The 19,252-nt window shown below is 32.6% G+C and overlaps 1 protein-coding gene across 1 annotated transcript; it reads right to left on the bottom strand.

Annotated features, from left to right (window-relative positions):
* Positions 1–266: 266 nt before the first annotated feature.
* On the bottom strand, positions 267–1,365 carry LOC145103288 (thioredoxin H-type-like). The gene is made up of 3 exons (XM_079040840.1): positions 1,180–1,365; positions 632–754; positions 267–538 (listed from the first exon to the last, which is right to left on the bottom strand). The coding sequence occupies exons 1-3, from the start codon at positions 1,264–1,266 to the stop codon at positions 386–388; spliced, it is 363 nt and encodes a 120-aa protein (XP_078896966.1). The 5' UTR covers positions 1,267–1,365; the 3' UTR covers positions 267–385.
* Between the last annotated feature and the right edge of the window lie 17,887 nt (positions 1,366–19,252).

Here is a 19,252-nt window from a genome sequence, read left to right as displayed (position 1 = left end):
TTGAATACAACGTTAACTACGACTTGGATACAAAATGTATTCGTTTTTATTTTTTATTTTTTTTAACAACAAATACAATATATTTCTAACCTACTCCTAAAACAAGACTTAAACACTCAACCTCAAAAAAAAAACAACACCTAAAATAAAATCCCAAAATTATTCCATTTTATAATACTTTTTATTACTTCTTGACAATTTAAAGACATTTCCAATAGTTTATTTCCTAAAAACAATCCAAACCCCTTAAACTTAAAGCCCTAATCTTGAAACAACAATAACTTCCATTTATGTATATAGATCAAACCACAATTTATAAACAAGGTTTACACACACAATTTCTAAGATTAAAGAGTTTTAGCATGAGTAGACTTTTACATTAACATTAAACAGTTAAAGAAGCAGCATCTCCTTCATGCTTAACAATGCAAGCATGGAGATCATCTTTCTTAGCACCCACAACTTTGTCCACTATCTCTCCATTCTTGAGGAACAGGAATGTTGGCATTGCCTCAATCGAATACTTCAGAGCTATGGTCTGTAACACCAAGAAACACAAATTGCTTATTTCTAAATACCCAAAATAACCCTGAAACAATCCGAATATGAAAGATGATAGGAGGAAATTTACCTCAAGTTCATCCACATCTACCTTAAGGAAGGTAACATGGGGCTTCTTTTTAGCAAATTCAGCCAAAATTGGTGCAATCACACGGCAAGGACCACACCATGAGGCTGTGAAATCTACAACCACCTGTCAAGAACACCGTTCAAATGTTAAAGTATGCCATTTAAGGTCCAAGATCTTGATTTGTACACTAAATTTCAATTTCTAGAAAAAAATATGGCATCAAGTTATTCATTTGATCAAGAATGACTTAATCTAAAACTATTGGCACAAGACGACCAAAAAAAAGGAAGAGAGATTAAAAGGGGAAAACCCATTCATTAACAACTCATATGTGTCAATAACCGATTGTATAGTCTAATCGATGCATTAAAAAAAAACTAAAGGTAAACCTCAACCGGGTTACTGAACAAACTCAAAAGGTTAAGATTCAACACTTCCGATATCGAATTCAAGAAAAAGAACAGAAATGAAAGCATAACAGGTGAATCAATATAAGAAAACAGGGTTAATTTCTAAGCAGAGGAGTATAACAAGTAGATTAGGGTTACCAATTTCTCAGAACCGACGTGCTTCTGAAACTGCTCCTCCCATTCCTCGACGGTGTGGCAGCCGATCACAACTCCTTCTGTTGCCATTTTTATTTTATGAAAACTTGAATCGAAGAGAACCTAATTCGAATTTCTGTAGCTTACAAATGAGTTCTTTTACTTCGAGAATGAATGAAGATTGTTGAGCCGAACTCCTCTTTATATAGGGGGACATCCCTGTCATACTGGATTAGATTTCCATAAATGCCCCTCAGTATGTCGGTTTTCGAATAAAGGTTGGTCATAATTACAGAAATACCCCTGAAAGTGTAAAACGCATATTTAAAATTCAAAATTCGTTCAGTGAATGGCGAAAAGAAAACGCGCGTCTTAAAACGTGACGCACGCGTTTGCGTGGCCGTTCAAAAGGAATATAGCATTTTCACAATGGATAAATGGATAAATAAAAGAAATAAGTGTAATTTTAAAAAATCTTAATATATATTCCTTCAATAATTCAAAAAAGAAAAATGTTATAGTTAAAATACACAATTTTTTTGATCCATGTAGTTTGTTGATTTTTGCGAATAAGATTTAAAAAATTTCTCACTTATACAATTGATCTAGAATATAGTACTTTATATGGACTTGGTTTGTGACAAATTGAAGTGAAATAAATGCAACTTCAGAAAAATCTTATAATATATATATTCCTTCAATATTCAAAAAAGCATTATTTTATATTTAAAATACACTATTCTTTTGGCCCATATAACTTGTTGGCTTTTGTGAATAAGGTTTAAAAGATTTCCAACTTACATTATTAATCCAAAATAATATGGACTTTGTTTGTGATAAACTTTAGAAAAACTTTTATACCACTTCTTTTAACAGATACTTTAATGATTATAAAATAAGATAATGATTTAATAGAGTAATATATTTCTTGATTTCTACACAATTAGTCATTGAATTTTTTTTGTCCATATTTTCTTATTGATTTTGTTGAATTGTTCAAATAACATCCTTATGATCTGCTATCGGAGGTTTAGCCGGTTTTCGGCGTATTTGACACATCCGATGATGATCCAACCATCTTCTTCGGCGAGCCTCCGGCGTTCATGATTTTCCAACGAAGATGAACACAAATACATCAAAGCTATTTCAGCTTCTATTCTCCCCTTTCTTTTTCTTATCTTTTTTCATGAACTCAAGATCTGTGATGAACACATACATACATACACATCAGATGAGTGTATGTGTGTTTAGGAATCGAACCCAAAAATCTGAAAATGAACTCGCAAAACACACCTAACTGTGTGTTCTCCGTGTTTGTGTGAAATTTTGAATTTTGAAGAGGAAGATAAAGAACTCAAGAACTTAAACCCAAATTCTCTCTTTATCATTTGAAACACATCCAACACACACATCATTGTTCTGCAGAGATCAGAAATCTCTAGATTCAAATGGTTTTTAAAATTGTTTAGGGTTTCTTGAGGTTCGAGTTTGGGTGTTGCAGATACACATGTTCTAAAATGGAGTTGTTTGAGAATCTAGTTAGGAAATCCGAAAAAAAAACGAGTTCTTGATTTCATTTAACGAAGAACTCCAGATCTGCCATCGTTTACCGAAAAAATCGAGTTTTGAAAGATGAAATCGTTTGCAGTTGTGTGCAAAACTCGATTTTGAAAGTTGTCGTTTGTAGTAGGGTTTTGAAGCTAAGGTTTTTGTGTGTTCATGTTTATCCTCATCTGAGTTCATTTTCAGGAACACAAATCTAAAGGAGGGGGATCAAGGGTTCATCTTTATCTTCATCAACTTCGGTTTTAGGAACACAACTACAAACAATTTCATCTTTTACCAAAAAAAAAAGAGTTTTTAAGCTAGGGATTTTGTGTATTCATGTTTATCTTCATCTGTGTTCATTTTCAGGAATGAAAATTTAAACGAGGAAATTGTTTTAGGAACACAAATCTGAGGAGGAAATCGTGGGTTCATCTTTATCTTCATTAACTTCGATTTTCAGAACACAACTGCAAACAATATCATCTTCATCTGTAAGTTCATGTTCTGATTTTGGTGGCCAGAGAAGATACTTGGAGATGGCACCGGTAATATCGTTGTAGGTGAAACTCAAACCTCCAAAGCATGTTTTACCCGCTATTGTAGGTAATAGTGGTGTGTTTTAAGCAAAATAACAAGTTTAATGGTTACCAGTGCAGCAAAACAAACTTATGTGACCAAATATGTACAAATGGTATAGTTGGTTACCCACTTAATTAATTATTTACTAAATGTTTTTTAACTTGAGTATAGTTTTTTCGTAGTTATAACTCGATGTTTGACGGTTGTTAATTGTCAAAGGTGTTACATTACATAATTTCTCATTAAGAGGCATAAAGCCTTTTACGTGTAATATATATATATATATATATATATATATATATATATATATATATATATATATATATATATATATAGGTTCAGGTTCATTTGAGATTATTCTAATTTTGTGAGACCGTAAGACCAAATCTAAAAATAATTTTAAAATGCAAAATAAATGGAAAAATCCAAAAATTCTTTTTTTCAATATTATTTTCGGAACTTGAATTAACTAAAAAAGAATTAAAAAAATAAAAAAATAAAAAAAATCCCGTTTTTTTTGAAAAATACGTGAAATATTCTAATAGAATATTACACTGACATATTCTAAAAAATATTAAAATGCAAAATAAATGGAAAAATCTAAAAAATTATTTTTTTAAATATTATTTTCGGAACTTAAATTAACTAAAAAAAATAATAAAAAAAAATCTCATTTTTTTTGAAAAATACGTGAAATATTCTAATAGAATATTATACTGTACATATTCTAAAAGATAAGTTCAAAATGCAAAATAAATGGAAAAATCCAAAAATTATTTTTTTAAATATTATTTTCGGAACTTGAATTAACTAAAAAAAATAAAAATAAAAATAAAAAAAATGCGTCTCACAAAATTAGGCCGTCTCACATGAACCTAACCCTATATATATATATATATATATATATATATATATATATATATATATATATATATATATATATATATAGGATGACGTTTAATAGATAACCATAATTAACGAATGAACTAATTGTGAGCGTCAAAAATCATAACGATCAACGACCAATACAATAGATGTACACTTTTACATTAGACGCACACACACCGGATTATACCAAAAAATCCATCCTTTACAAAAAAACCGACCACTTTTTTTCATTTAAAGTTTTTTAGGTCATGTTTTTTATCGGAAAAAAAACGAATATACCGTTGTTCACAATTTTTCGTCTTTTTTCCATAAAGATCAATGATGATATATAAAAAACAAACTTTTTTTTGAAAAAAAACCCACTTCATTTTCTTTAATGAAAAGTTAAGGTCTATTTTTTTTATAGAAAAAACTAATAAATATATCAAAATTCATATTTTTTGTACTTTTTAAACATAGATTGATATTCAAGTTAAAAAAACGATATTTCAGTTTAGATTCACATTGTGAACCTGTTCAGATTCATATTGTAAACTTATTCAGATTCACATTATGAACCTCATCAGATTCACAGTGTGCATAATAATAAGTCAGATTCACAGTATGAATCTGAACTGATTGAAGCTTTTTCACATTGTGAATGTTAAAATTTGAAATATTTACAGTTTAAATTCACAGTGTGAATCTACACTGATCGAGGTTTTTTTTAACATTCTCAGATTCACAGTGTGTATAATAGTAATTCAGATTCACAATGTGAATCTGAACTGTTCGAGATTTTTCATATTGTGAATGTTAAAAATTGAAATATATACAGTTTACATTCATAGTGTGAATCTGCACTATTCAAGTTTTTTTTTTTTTTCTTTTAATAATCGGTGTTGATGTTTATTAATAGAGTAAAAAAAATTAATATTTTTGGTATAATTAGTTTTTTTTGATAAAAATAAACTTAGATATTGAAAAAAACTAAGAAAATTAAGTGGGTTTTTTTTCGAAAAAAAAAATCGTTTTTTATATATAATCATGGATCTCTATGGAAAGAGGACGAAAAATCGTGAACGACGCTTTGGATCGGTTCCTTGGTTCCTTGATTAATAATGAATCTCTATTGAATTTTTCCTTATATATATATATATATATATATATATATATATATATATTAATAACCACAAATACGAATAAACGGATTGAAGATAAGTATAATTGATAAGCGTAAGCGTAAAACTGTAAGAAACTTGTTTAAACAGTTGATAAAACTTAAGATAGTGTACACATGCATATATATGAGGCTAAGATACAAGTTCTATAACTTGTATAAATATATAAACTTGTATAAATATATAAACTTATATATTTTTGTGTATGTATGAGGTATATTGAAACTACCAAGTTGATAACCGTCTATACAGTTATAGCACATTTGTAGTCGGAAAGTATATGTTATTTTTATTAGTTGTATCATTTTAAAAACATAACATATATTGATATTGAGGTTTAAAACTAGCTTGTTTACTTATAACACATACGCGTTTAAACAAATATTTCACCAATTAGTAATGTGTTTACACAAAATAATGATATTTTATGTGTATTTTGTATAATAAATATTACTTAATACCCGTACTACCATGTATAGACAAGGGCCAGACATGGAACATCGGAGGGCATGATCATTTTAGCAATTAAGTCGTTCTGAAATCCAACAACCCTATGCGGTTTTTCAAACCAGATTCCCTGTACCGTAAGTAGTAGAGCAATAAATAATATTTTTGTGTGATTTATATCGCATAAAAATGATGATGTTGTTTGTATAAACAAAACATTTAGACATTTGTGTGTGTGTGTGTGTGTGTATATATATATATATATATATATATATATATATATATTACAAGTGGGGTCGTAACACTCACCTTATCGAGCGACGAGTTGTTTTGTGTCTTGAAGTCGTAATCTTCGGGATTAATTCGATTTCCTAGAAAACTTTGCTAGAAATTAATATTTGGAAATGATTGAGTATTTTGACTAAGTATAATGATTTATTGAATAATTTCCCAAGTTTTGTAAATTCAAATTTTATTTAAATAAATTTTATCTAAAAATATATTTTAATATTTTTCACAATTTTTAAATAAGTCCGAAATTTATTTAATCCTAAATATAATTAATAATTTCTGAAAAGTTAATAATCTAATGTTTATATATATATATATATATATATATATATATATATATATCTTAAATTTATTAAATTTTATATTAAACTTGGGATTTAATTAAAAAGATTTTTCCAAACTGTGAGTAAGTTTTGAACATTTTATTTAAAGTTTCATGGTCTTGGGATCATTTTGAAAATAATTTGAAAGAGGGAGGGACCTAAGTTGGACAAATTTGAAGTTGGAGGACTGCATGTATTTAAATTGTAATTATGTTTGAACTGTTGAGTTACATAGAAGGGTCTACTTGTTCGGTTCCATATACGATCTCGAGAAAAAAAACATAAATGGTTATGTAGCTTCGGTAATGCACGAAGGAGTAATAATTGAGCAAGGAGGTGGAGTGAGGAGGGACTTACGATGGTGGAGATGCTGATTATCGGTGGTGGCCGGTGGTTTTACAGCAACGAAAATGGAGGTGACGGGGTGGCGGTTTGATGTTGTTGCCCTTGTTTCTTCCTTCTGTTGGCAACTTCGACGAGAGGGGGACGGGAGGAGGTGGTGGGGGAACACTTTGCAGAGTAATAGCACCAAAATAGTGGGTGGTGGTGATGGTTTAGTGGTGGAGAAATGATGGTGGTAGTGGAGGGTTGAAGGTGGCAGGAGGGTGGCGATTATGAGTTTTCTTCCTTTTTTCGACAGAAACAGTGAGAGGGGAGATGTGAGGGAGGTGTTGGTTGTTCAAAAAGGAGGCATAAGGAGGTTTTTGGGTGGTGGAATGGTGGTTTAGGGTGGTGTTGGGTCTAAATTTATAGTTTATACTTTGTTTTTCTAGACATTTATAGTTTTCGGTCTAGGGCCAAAAACAGTCTAGGGTTTTAGGTTGGTTGACCGAAATCACATGTGATTTCAGTCTAGCTATTAGGTTTGGGGCTTGGGTTTTTTCCACACACACACACACACACACACACACACATATATATATATATATATATAATTGTAGGCGTGATGATGTAAGTAAGAGAGGAGGGAACGTGATTTGGGGCTGCCTTTGTTGAGAGCGTGTTCTAGAGAGAGAAACAAGAGAGAACGTGTGTGTGAATCTTGTGTACCGGATTATCAATCAATTCATTATGTGCATTTAAGATTTAACTTGTTGTTGTTCTTCTTCTCACTCTATCTTGCATCATCCACTTGATTGGGTTTCCGCACCATCTAGTGGATCTGATTGATACATCAAGCCGATTTAGGGACTTACAAGTGGTGTCAGAGCAAGGATCATATCAATCAATTTGGCAAGATATTGAACGTTTTTGGACTTTTTTCTTGAAGGTTTTGGCGTTTTTGATTTGTTTTGGAAGAAATATTGGCTGTTTGTTCTTTGTGTTCTTCATAATTTTGTGTTTTTGATCGAGTTTTGCGTCAAAAAGTTGAAATTTTTTGTGTTTTTGGACGGAATCTGCGAGACCCCGGCGGCTAATCTCGGTCTAGGTCTAGGGTTTCCGAGGAGTTTTCGGTTGAAAGTGAGTTTGCGGTGGAGCGTGTCCGAGTTCTCGGTGCGAGGGTTTGCGGTGGAACGACTTCAGAAGTTTTCGGTTCGCAGGTTCTCGGCCTCGGAGTTCTCGGCTCGCACGTGTTTGGTTCCGATTTCGGTCTTCGCATTTTCGGTCAGAAGCTAGATTTCCGTGCAAGTCTTTTTCGGTATGGATCAAGAGGCTTCGCATTTTCGGTTACAAATTCGAAGTTTCAAGATTTTGGCTTGTTTGCAGCCCAAAAATCACATTTTTGATCCAATAGCCTCGTTTTCAATATTAAAGCTTCGTATTTGGTCAAAAAGTCACGTAGTTGGTTAAATACTCTCGGTTTTGGTCAAATACTCTCGTTTTTGGTCTTGAAATTTTTCGTTTTTGGCCTAAAGTTTTGACTTTCGACTTTTAACTTCCAAGTTTGAATTTTGACTTTCTTTTTTGACCTTTGAATTTCAAAGTTGACTTTTAACTCTTAACTTTGACTTTCTCGTTTAACTTTCAAGTTTTAAGTTTGACTTTGAAATTTGATTTTCGAGGTTTCAATTCAAAGGGCATTTTTGGTAAATAATGAGTTCCTCAATCACCAAGGTCAATGAAGCTTCATGTTCTAAGTCTTGTGAAGCTAAAATTAAACTTTATCATAATCAACACGATTTATTAAAAAGGGAAATTGAGGACCTTAAATATGAAAGATATACACTTAGGAAGTCCCAAAAACCTTTAAAAGAACAACTAGAGGCCAAAAGCAAGGACTTTAGAAAACTTCAAGAAGAATATAGTAATAAATGTGAAAATTACAACTATGCTAAAAAGGAAATTGCCAAATCAACTGCCAAACTTGATGCATTGAAAGCTAAATATAAAGATGTTGAATTCATCTTTAAGAAATTTGACGTGTCAAGTGAGGTATTTGTGTCCATGATAGAAAAACAATTAAAATTTAAAGATAATCAAACTATGGGTCTAGGGTATCATGGTGTTCCACCTCCCTTCAATGACAATTAAAACTCATCCCTTGAAATCAATGAGGAAGAGACACCTGCTCAGTTTGGTCCGCCCCCTGTTCTAGCTTCAGTTAAGACTGAACAATCAAGCACAACTGAGAATATTAAGGTGAAGGATACTAATTCTTCAACTTCATGTGCAGGTAAAGTAGTGGAAGATGAGAATAGAAATAATTCTAGTTCTATTGATTCTATTGATTGTCAAACCAATGTCTCCTTAAACTCTGAATCTATTGCTTTTAATTCAGTTACTTCTAATAAAACTGCTATTGGTAAATATAGGCCACCAAAACAAGTGAAACAGACTTCTTGTTGCAAGTGTGCTTGTAGGAACAATCAGAAACAAGGCATGGGCATGCTACCAAGGACACGCAGAAACAACTTCTACGTGGAGAAACAAACTTGTTTCCACTATGGAACACCTGGACACATTGCCATAAATTGTCCGAATCGTGCATATGTTCCCTACTATGCACAAGGTTGATAGAACGCACCAAGAAGGAGATCTTTCAAAAGAAACCCTTCCAGGTCACAATCACGCAATGGTGACTGGAACACAAAGAAGGGCAAGAATCAAACTCCCAAGGACAAGAAAGGAATGACGGACAAGAAGCAAAATTCAAGAGATGGTCCAGTTAAAACAAGATCGGTTAGGTCAATGCCATCTCCGCCGTCAATTTCAAGTTAAAAAGCAAGTGATAAGGCATCCATCCGATCGAACAAGAAATGGGTTACACCCAACTACAGATGGGTACCAAAGGTTCATACTCCCAAATCTTCTAATGATTCTAACATTTTTGCATCTTATGTGTCTGATAAACAGGATATGTCGTGGGAGAGAGTACCTTGTGTAGATGATAAAGGTCAATCCAGCTTCAAAATGGCCTGGGTTCCAAAGACCAACTGATCCCGCTCTATGTGCTGGTGCGGCTATGGAGGAATATCATCAGACTCCGGTTTGTTGATAATGGTTGTTTCAGGCACATGATAGGAGGCATCTATCAACTGTACAACATTCAGAATTTTAAGTGAGGGTATGTGTCCTCTGTGGGAAAGGAAGAAAGAAGAGGATCACAAATGGGGATTGTACTTAATGATGTGAATAATTTTTGGATCTGTTCCGAGATTGAAATACGCGTGCTGTTCTCAGATCATCTGGATGCAACTTCCATTGGTGAATTACGGTTTGAGTTTTCTTCTTGATACTCCTGAGTTTCTCTTAAAATGATGCATTTTGAAGACATTTATTTTCTTTCTTCCCCATGCATAAATTAAGAGGGAGAAATAAAAAATTTAAAATTAAAAAAAAAAAAAAATTCCAAAAATATTTCTTCTTTGGTAAGTGTTTTTGGGAAGTGATATGAAGTTTAGTGCTAAAGGGAAATATGAGATGCGTGTAAGGTACTGAAGCTGAATTGTTGAGACTCCATGTTCAATGTGCTAGTAGGCACGAAGGATTCAAAAGGACTAGACATAGATTGACAATGAAAGGACTTGATAGTGTGGACTTAGATAGTTTCGTTTGGACTGACCATACGACGCTCAGATTGATTGAGCAGTGTGATAAACAAGGCATCTTGCGAGATACATTAAAGTCATATGTATCTAGAATTGTGGCGCAACATTTCCTCGATGTACGGACTTATATCCTTAATTCCGATACTGATAGGGTGACTGGGGGTTCTGATAAAGTAGGTCTGTAGGAAATTATTTTCTTGCTTTCTATCTGTCAGTCATATGTTGCCTCCTCTGCGTGATTGGAACATATCCGACCTGTAATGAAACATATGCAACTCTATCTCTATGCAATTCTTTCTATCTGTTAGTTATATGGTGTCTCCTTTGCGCGATTGGAAAAGATCTTACCTGGAACACATCATATGCACCCTATTATCTTTCTAACACTCTGTCTATATTAGTCATATGTTGTTCCCTCTACGTGATTGAAAGACATCCGACGTGGGATACAACATATGCATCTATATATCTATCTTCTCTGTTAATGATTGAATACTCATCTAAAGTAAGGAATTCTTTTGAAGTTCTTGATTGCTGGGGTTTGTTGGGAAGTGGGGAACACGTTCTAGTGCATCTAAAATTGAACTATTAAAAAGGTTGTCTGTAGATCTCGCTGCTGAATTTAAGTGGACAACAATATCCTTAGTTGTCGTCGGCTAAATGGTCCATTTAGGAATATAGGTGCAATGTCTTGTCATTTATAATTTTTCCAACTTGTCAATATCCTTTTTGTTGAAGTGGATCACAATACTGGTGATTGACCAGAGCTAAACATGTAGGTGTGTTGATAAACGATATTGAATTGCTTGACAACTTTGATCCCAAAAGTCTTAAATTTAGTTATTATATGTTTTTTGTTAAATTTGTTCATAGTTTTCCTCTATGCACAAATTTAGGGGGATAATTAAAAAAAATTAATTAAAAGAAAATCAAGCAAAAATCATAAAATTCAAAAATCCAAAAATATGTTTATTTCTGTTTTTTATTTCTTTTTCAAAAAAATATAAAAAAAATCCAAAAATATTGTGTGCTAAGTTCATTTTTAGTTTTGTTTTTATCTCAAAGTTTCATTGTTCTTAAAACGAGAACTCAAAGGAAGAAGAGACTCAAGGAGACTATACTTTCACACAGATACTGCAAGTAGTCTCTTTCTGAACCAAGGTTACATCCTTGAACAACTGTGGTGAGAAGGGTTTTTATAACTCTGTGATCCACATGGACTTTTTAGTCATGGTTACTTTTTAAGGGGAAATGCTGATCATTGAAGAACGTTCATTCGAAGGAACAAGAAGTGAAGATTATTTTTCAACACTCAATCTTTCAACACCAGAAGCAATGTGAAGTTGTTTTTGAAGATTATGTGATGAATTGCATTAAAGTCTCCTCAATCAATTTGCTGCTATCTATGAACCTGATGAAGTGATCCAGAAGATTCAGATTCTCTATTATTCTCTCTGGGATTCTCAAAGCTGAAAGTGCTGATTTTTGAAAATCCTTACAAGAAGCCTCTACACCCAACATGCGTTCAAAGTAAATTTTGAAGAAAAGTCCAACTGTTCAAGATGAAGTCATTCATTCAGACATTCATATGTCCATCTTGAAGTTGTGAAGAAACTGAAGATAAACGTTGAAGCCAAGTTCAAAGTGAAGATTGAAAAGAAAAGCAAGCTACAAACCCAGGGGAGTTTGTTAGGTCATAAGAAAAGAAAGCTATAAACCAAGGGGGGATTTTTAGGTCTAAATTTATGGTTTATTAATATAATAACCCTAAATATTACACACTAAAATAATGTCTAACCCCATAACTATTATTGGTATGTACTCGACCCGAGTGTAGCATGGTCCATTTGGGTTGCATATCATCAGGACAATTTGTTAGGATGAACTTTTGAGAGAAGGTAATTTATGGTTTATTAATATAATAACCCTAAATATTACACACTAAAATAGTGTATAGTGGTAAAGGGGTCGAATCCACGGAGATTGGTTCAATTTATACCTCTATGAAAAATCTCTTTGTAAAAATACTTGTAAAATAACAATAAAAATAAAATGGGGGGTTTTGGTGTATTGAAATACTTGAAACAAACTAGAATTAACTATGATTAAATAGAAAATTTCAACAAAAATAAGGGTTTGATGTAAAATCAATAAGGGAGAGATGGTTGACTTAAAGTTTCCTCACTTTGACTTTTGATGAACATATCATTAGAATCCAATGGGGCAATACTTTGATTTAAATCCTTAATTTGGCTATAGTAATCCAAGGAGCTTGAGATTACCTAGACTTTTCTTAATTGTTGAAATGGCTAGAGAAGCTCATAACAATTTCCTTAGTCAAAGTCACTAATTCCAAATAGCATGTAATTAGTGAAAGTCAACTAGCATTAAGAACCAAAAAGTCACCAAATCCAAGAGGAGTCAAATGCTTTCACTACCATGTTGAAGAAAATGTTTTTATGATTGTGTGAAGCAAAAACAACACAAAAATAATTTGTTGCTTGCTAATTTGAGGATCCTTTACTTAATTAAGAAATTAGCTAACTAATCACCACAAACACATTTAAACTCATGAATAAAAACATACTAGTAGTGATAATATGATAAAACACAAAACATTTCCATAAAGATTTAAGAACAAGTTCATGGATTCTTCAACATTCAACAAAAGTTAAAATCATTCAACAAAAAGTCAACCAAGATTAGTTTAGCCAAGCATGACTAAACTCAAAGAAGCAAAGTTAGTTAAGATTGTACCAAACATTGACAAGAATCAAGAGATGAAAATAAGATATTATTGAGGTGTTCTTGGCCTTCAAAAGTGCTCCAAACTCCAGAGAGAAAGTGTCAAACTTGGACCTCCAAGATGAGGCTGAAGAGGCACACCAACCTTCCCAATATAGAGCTCTAGACAAAATCCCGAATTTTCCCTTGTCAGGAATCCACGCGGGCCGCGTGACTTTGACAGATTTTTGGGCTCCTTCATGTCTTGCCCCCCCACAGCTTGTACATTGGCCCAGTTCAAGTCTAATCAACTTCTAGCCCATTTTTCTTCAAGTTCTCTTCAATTTAATCCCAATTTGACTTTTCCAAATCCTCCAAAGCTCTCGTAATCGCCCGATCATCAATCCCCGCACACTGGAAAATTCTCCTGCATATTGCAAATTTAAAGTTTAATTCTTCCAAGCTTTCAAGTAACTGACAAGCCCACTCCATGCATCATCTCCATAGTTATCAAGCCCAAAATTCTTGATGGCTTCTAACCCCAATTGCTTCCCAAAGATCCCGCTCCGCTACTCTCCGTAAAACCTGCAATTACGCTCACGAAATTCGAAAGTACCCGAAAGTGGTCATAAAATAACAAAAAGGAAAATATGCATGGAAATTAACTAAAATGTGAATCAAATATGCTAAAATAAACTATAAAAAGAAGTAAATAAAATGAAACTATGAGTTGCATATCATCAGGACAATTTGTTAGGATGGACTTTTGAGAGAAGGTAATTTATGGTTTATTAATATATTATAAGTTATAATATATTAATATAAAATCATATGTTTTAATTAGTATTGATCAAGAATTAATTTAGTGATAAAAATCGACTAATTAAATCTATGGGGACTAATTATGATAATTAGTTATATTTATATGTGTTGGGCTTATGATCCATGTTGGACCAAGTTTATGTATAGATACATAAAGAGTTGGGCCCCATGAACCATGGATCATAAAAACCTATGGGTATGAATTTGGGTTATACCCATGATTCTTGAAATACCACACATATAAATACATGCATCATGACCTAAAAATTCCACTTGTGGTTACACATGAAGTTCTTGGAGTTCATGGGTGTTTTTGGGTGCATGGAATTCTCTATCAAGTTCCACCTTTGTCCATGGTGTGTTATGACTCCACTTGAGTCTTCCACACTATTGGGGCTAAGCTCTTAAGGCCAAATACATCAAGACTTTAAGCCACATGAAAGGTATATTACCCTAACTAGTATCTTATGTGGTTTATGTCAAATGCATGCTAGTTATAGGTTTAATGCCTTGGAAACCATTTGCATGTATAATTAGTGAAAACATAGATCCAAGGTATTTAGGGTTGTATGTGCACCATAGGATATTGTATTATACCAAAACCCAACAGTGGTATTTGAGACATGGGTTGTTTTCTATTATATTTGATGCAAATTTTTTTTCAAAGTTAAAGAAAAAAAAGAAAAAAACATGAAGTTTGTCAAATTTTAAGATAATTACTTGATTTTATGAAAAACTAATTATTTGTAAAATTTGAGTCACTTTGCTACAAGAGTTGAATTAGGTCAATTTATTAAAAGATAGAATGGTATGATTATTTTATTCGTTTTAAAAGTTTGATCTAAATGTTTTTAAGGAGTTACAAATTTTGTCATAAAATTATGGAACTCAAAAGTCTTTTTTAAAAGTTATGCTCATAAGAGTTTTGAAACTTCCATAAGTTATGGATGTGAAAAGTCTCATTCGTTAACTCTTTAGGTTATGAATTCCAAGAGTATTCAAAGGATAATTGTCAAAGTTTCATGATTTGTATTAGTTTATATGATTATCTAATTTCTTGAAAATTGTTGATGTGAATTATCTTTACTTATGAGTTTAATCTAGATCATAGAAAAATTATTTGATTATTGTGTTAATTGGAATACTTGATCTTAATGGTTTTTATGAACTCCATAACTTGTCCTCAAGTTATGGAAAGTGAAGAGTTTTTCTTTTTAAAGTGTCATTAAGTCTCATAGGTTATGAAAATGGAAGAGTCTCTATTTTTAATGTCATCATAAAATGATTTAATGTCTTCTATAACTTGTCATCAAGTTATGGAACTTGAAAAGTTTTTCATTAAACCTTAATTAAACTCATAATTTATGAAAATCCAAGAGTTTTGAAAATTTTCAAAACTTGTCCTCAAGTTTTGGAATTTGTAAAGTTACCCCCCATGTATACTTTAATTCCAAACTAGACCTTAGAATTTTAAAAGTTTAAAATTCAACCCTTATACTATTATTATAATTATATAGATATGTATAAGATAAAGTCAATCTTACCATTAGTAGGCCTCATTCACGAAGCTGGTCTATAAGGGAGGGGGGGGTATAAGGTTACTGCCTATAAAATGGCAGTTTAATGGGTGTTCACTCTCACACACCGCTTCCTTGACTGGTGGAGGGTCGTTAGTCGAACGGGTAGGATAAAGACTGTAATTCTCCATTCATTAAAAGTATAATGATAAATAAAGTAACTAAACACTTATAAATTCCCAATCTTAGTTACTTAGAAAAATGTGAAATGATGCTAACCCATTAAATTACACTTGGCACCTTTGTTAAGTCGTTAATGGAGCGTGTGTGGTTAACCGGCAGACTAACATGGGACTGACAATGTGTGGCGAAGGGTAACTTAAGTTTATCATAGATTGGTGGAGCGTGTGTGGTTAACCGACACATCAATTAGGTGATAAAGTTGAGGGTACCAAGTCAATTTGCATGGTTATTCACACCTTGTTTGTGATCCTCGGCATCCCAGTCACAAACTTGAGAGGGCACAATCGAGATTCAAATATGCCATTGAAAGTTCAATGTATCTCAAAAGATCTAGGAGTTTCAAATCCAATTAAAACTTAATTATATTTCATTTTCATGGTGGAAATGGGTAAATCGTCATTTACCTACCTTCAACTATTTTATAGCTTGGATTACGGCATCCCTCTTCAGGTTATAAATAGGTTGTTGGATCCTAGCCTTAATATTTCATATTGGGTGTTATATTAAGGACTTTAAATCAGCTAAACTTGAATTTATCCCATTATAGATGTCTAGTTAAGACAACTATGGTCTTCCCAAATCTTTAGGAACAAGCTTTCTTATTGAAGATGATATCCCACATAGCAATCAAGGTGAAAGATTAATCCCTTTGTTGTGAAATAATGGGAATAGAAATCATGCTTCACTTCCTCCACCTCCTACAATTATTCTCCCTATCCCACAAGTTCAAATACTTGAAAAGTTCAAGGTCACTCAATCCCTATTGGCAAGCCTGGAGAGTCGGGTGTCGAAGTCTCGAGGTAGCTGGCCGTTGACTTGGTTCTTCAGTCACACCCTGATGACATATCAAGACATGGCCCTTAATGATCCTACCTATTTGCTTGATGCTGCTAAATCAGAAATGATTTGGGGCACTGGTAAAGCAAAATTTGATTGGAAGATCAACTTCTCAAACTTCCATGGCCATTGACAATGGTAACATTAGAAGTCCAGAAAAGCTTTCTCTTCCCAATGGAAAGGGATCGGCTGTGGTCAAGTCATTTGACCTAATGGTAAAGAGAAAGGATAAGTCTGAGATAGTCTCATGTACCATTTCCAAAGAGTCCATATGTTTCTTTTGCCAAAAGAAGAGGCATTAGTCGCGAAGCTGCCAGATTTACCTGAAAGATCTGGTAAAGTCAAAAGTTTGACTCTACTTCAGGTAAAGTCCATTATCTAACTCTATTAAGTATCTTTTGGAGATTCTTAATACATAACGTAATCTAATTACATTTTGATTTTTTAGAAAATCAAAGGAAGCTTAAAGAAAGAGTATGCTGATTTTGCTCGCGAAAATGGTTCGGTGATCAGAATTTTGAGCAACTGCTTAAGAGTTACGATAGATTACTTAGGAATAAATATCAACATAGTTTTCATATGTATTTGCATTTTAAGGATAAGATTTTTCCGCAAGTTTTAAAATAAAAAAAGTTTTGATTTATTTATTTTAAGTATCCTTGCAATGACATTTGTGAAAAATTATTATTTATATGTTTCCATTGAAAGCAATATTGGAAAATAAAATTTGATTCTTTCATTTATGGTAGTGTCATAATTTACCAAATAAGGAAAAATTCTCATCACCCAAGTTTCAGTTGGATTGAAACTTAGAATCATGCAAGTTGTATTGTGATGAATGAGAATTTTCATCTTTGGGAAATTAAGACTAAGACCTTGTTCACATATATGTGTGAGTCGAGTGGAAGACTAAAGGATTGGGTACACTTGGTTGTGCGCGGATCAGGTTCACCACAAAGGTCAATATGATTATTCGTTATGATTTACTAATGTTTAGTAAATATGGTTATGCTTACAAGTTTAAGTGTAATTCTGAAACATTGGAAAAATTTCAATGTATAACACAACGGATGAGAAGAATCAAATAAGGCAGAAAGATAAAAGTTTCTCCAAATATGAAGAGATGGGAGAGTACTTGAGTATCTTTTTTATGACTATCTTAGTGATTATGAAACCATATCACAATTGATTCTCTAAGGACACCTTAGTGCATTTGTTTGACTAAGGAGAGGAATCATGAATTGTTGAAATGGTTAAATCAAAAGATAAATCGTACTTTGTTCTAAAATCAAATCTTAGAGTCATACTCTAAGATTGTAACTTGAGTGACATAATCTTAAGAAAGGTTTAAAACACTTGTCAAATGTAGAGTAAAATGTTTTCTTACTCTAGTATATTTGAAATTGGTAAGTTGTGATGTTTTGGATAAGACAAAGACCAAATAAGACCAATTGTGAGAAGTATTTAACTTGATAGGAATCCGCACTAACTCTTGAATATTTTTTTTGTCAAGTAATGGTTCTTGACAAAAGGATCTTATATGTCAAGAGGACAGTGGGAGTCTTAAAGATCTTGGAAAGGTTCAAGAACTAATCAAGAGTATTGTTAATCGCTAGCACACAACTTGAGGTTTGTAACCCATTGTGTTGACATATTTATGTTTCTGTGCCCATTCTAGTTTAAGTTGACTATGCTTGTGAGTTTTATAAGTTCTCAATTGTTTGTATAACTATCTGGAAGCAATGGTAGGCCCTTGTGCTACCGGGTGGCAAGAAAATGAGATCACACAAGTTCAGTCCCTATGAGTTTGGATTTGTCACTAACCTTGTCTTGTGATTATGGTTATGACAAATTCACATGGATAGGAACACATACACCATAAAAATCTAAGTTTCATAAGGTTTCTCTCCGATTCATGAAAATGATGGTGAGGAAACGCTTTCACTAAGTAGATTTGAAGTAGATAGAAATTGTGATCTTTGCATTCTCAAAGTCGTTAGTGGAGCGTGCGCGGTTAACCGAAACACTAACATGGACTCATGAGAAATGGCAAAGGTCTAAACAATTGAGACTATGATTATGGCATCCCTTTTCATAGTTCTAAAATTGTTAAGACACACATGTGAGCTATCTAAGAAAAGGTGTATGATTTTGATAAAGTCTTGTCAAAGCAATCTCGTATCAGAAATCTGAACTTTAGTAAGAAAGTCAATAAAGTATTGACTTCTAGAAGTCAAGCTGTTTTCTGATACATGTCAAAGCTAGTGAGAGCATAAGTGTTATGCTAATAATCATCATGTTAGTGGGAGCATGATAATTATGATAAGTATTGCAAGTTAGCAATGTTAATTATAGAAAACAAAGTTTCAATTCTTGACATTGCAAGGATTGGAAAAGTTGTTTTACTATAATTAAGGGAGACGATATACTTCATTTCCATTCTAAAAGCTTAGATTGAGATTTTAATCACCTTAAGTCAAGGATATATATATATATATATATATATATATGAATTTTATGTTGGAATGGTTTAACATAAGAAAATTTTATATATTGCGTTCTCAAAATTCGATTATTATTACGACATCCCTCCTCATAGTCAAATTTTGAGAACATGGAAAATAAAATTTTTATAGCATGAATTGTGTCCCATATGCTTCGGATATAAGATCGATTACATGTGCTATAATATTTATCCTTACTAAATT

Source organism: Lactuca serriola, chromosome 4, assembly GCF_051521515.1.
Source record: "Lactuca serriola cultivar US96UC23 chromosome 4, Lser_US96UC23_V15, whole genome shotgun sequence".
Classification (NCBI taxonomy): domain Eukaryota; kingdom Viridiplantae; phylum Streptophyta; class Magnoliopsida; order Asterales; family Asteraceae; genus Lactuca; species Lactuca serriola.
The sequence above is the reverse complement of the archived record's forward strand: the minus strand, read 5'-3'. Positions and strand labels throughout refer to the sequence as shown.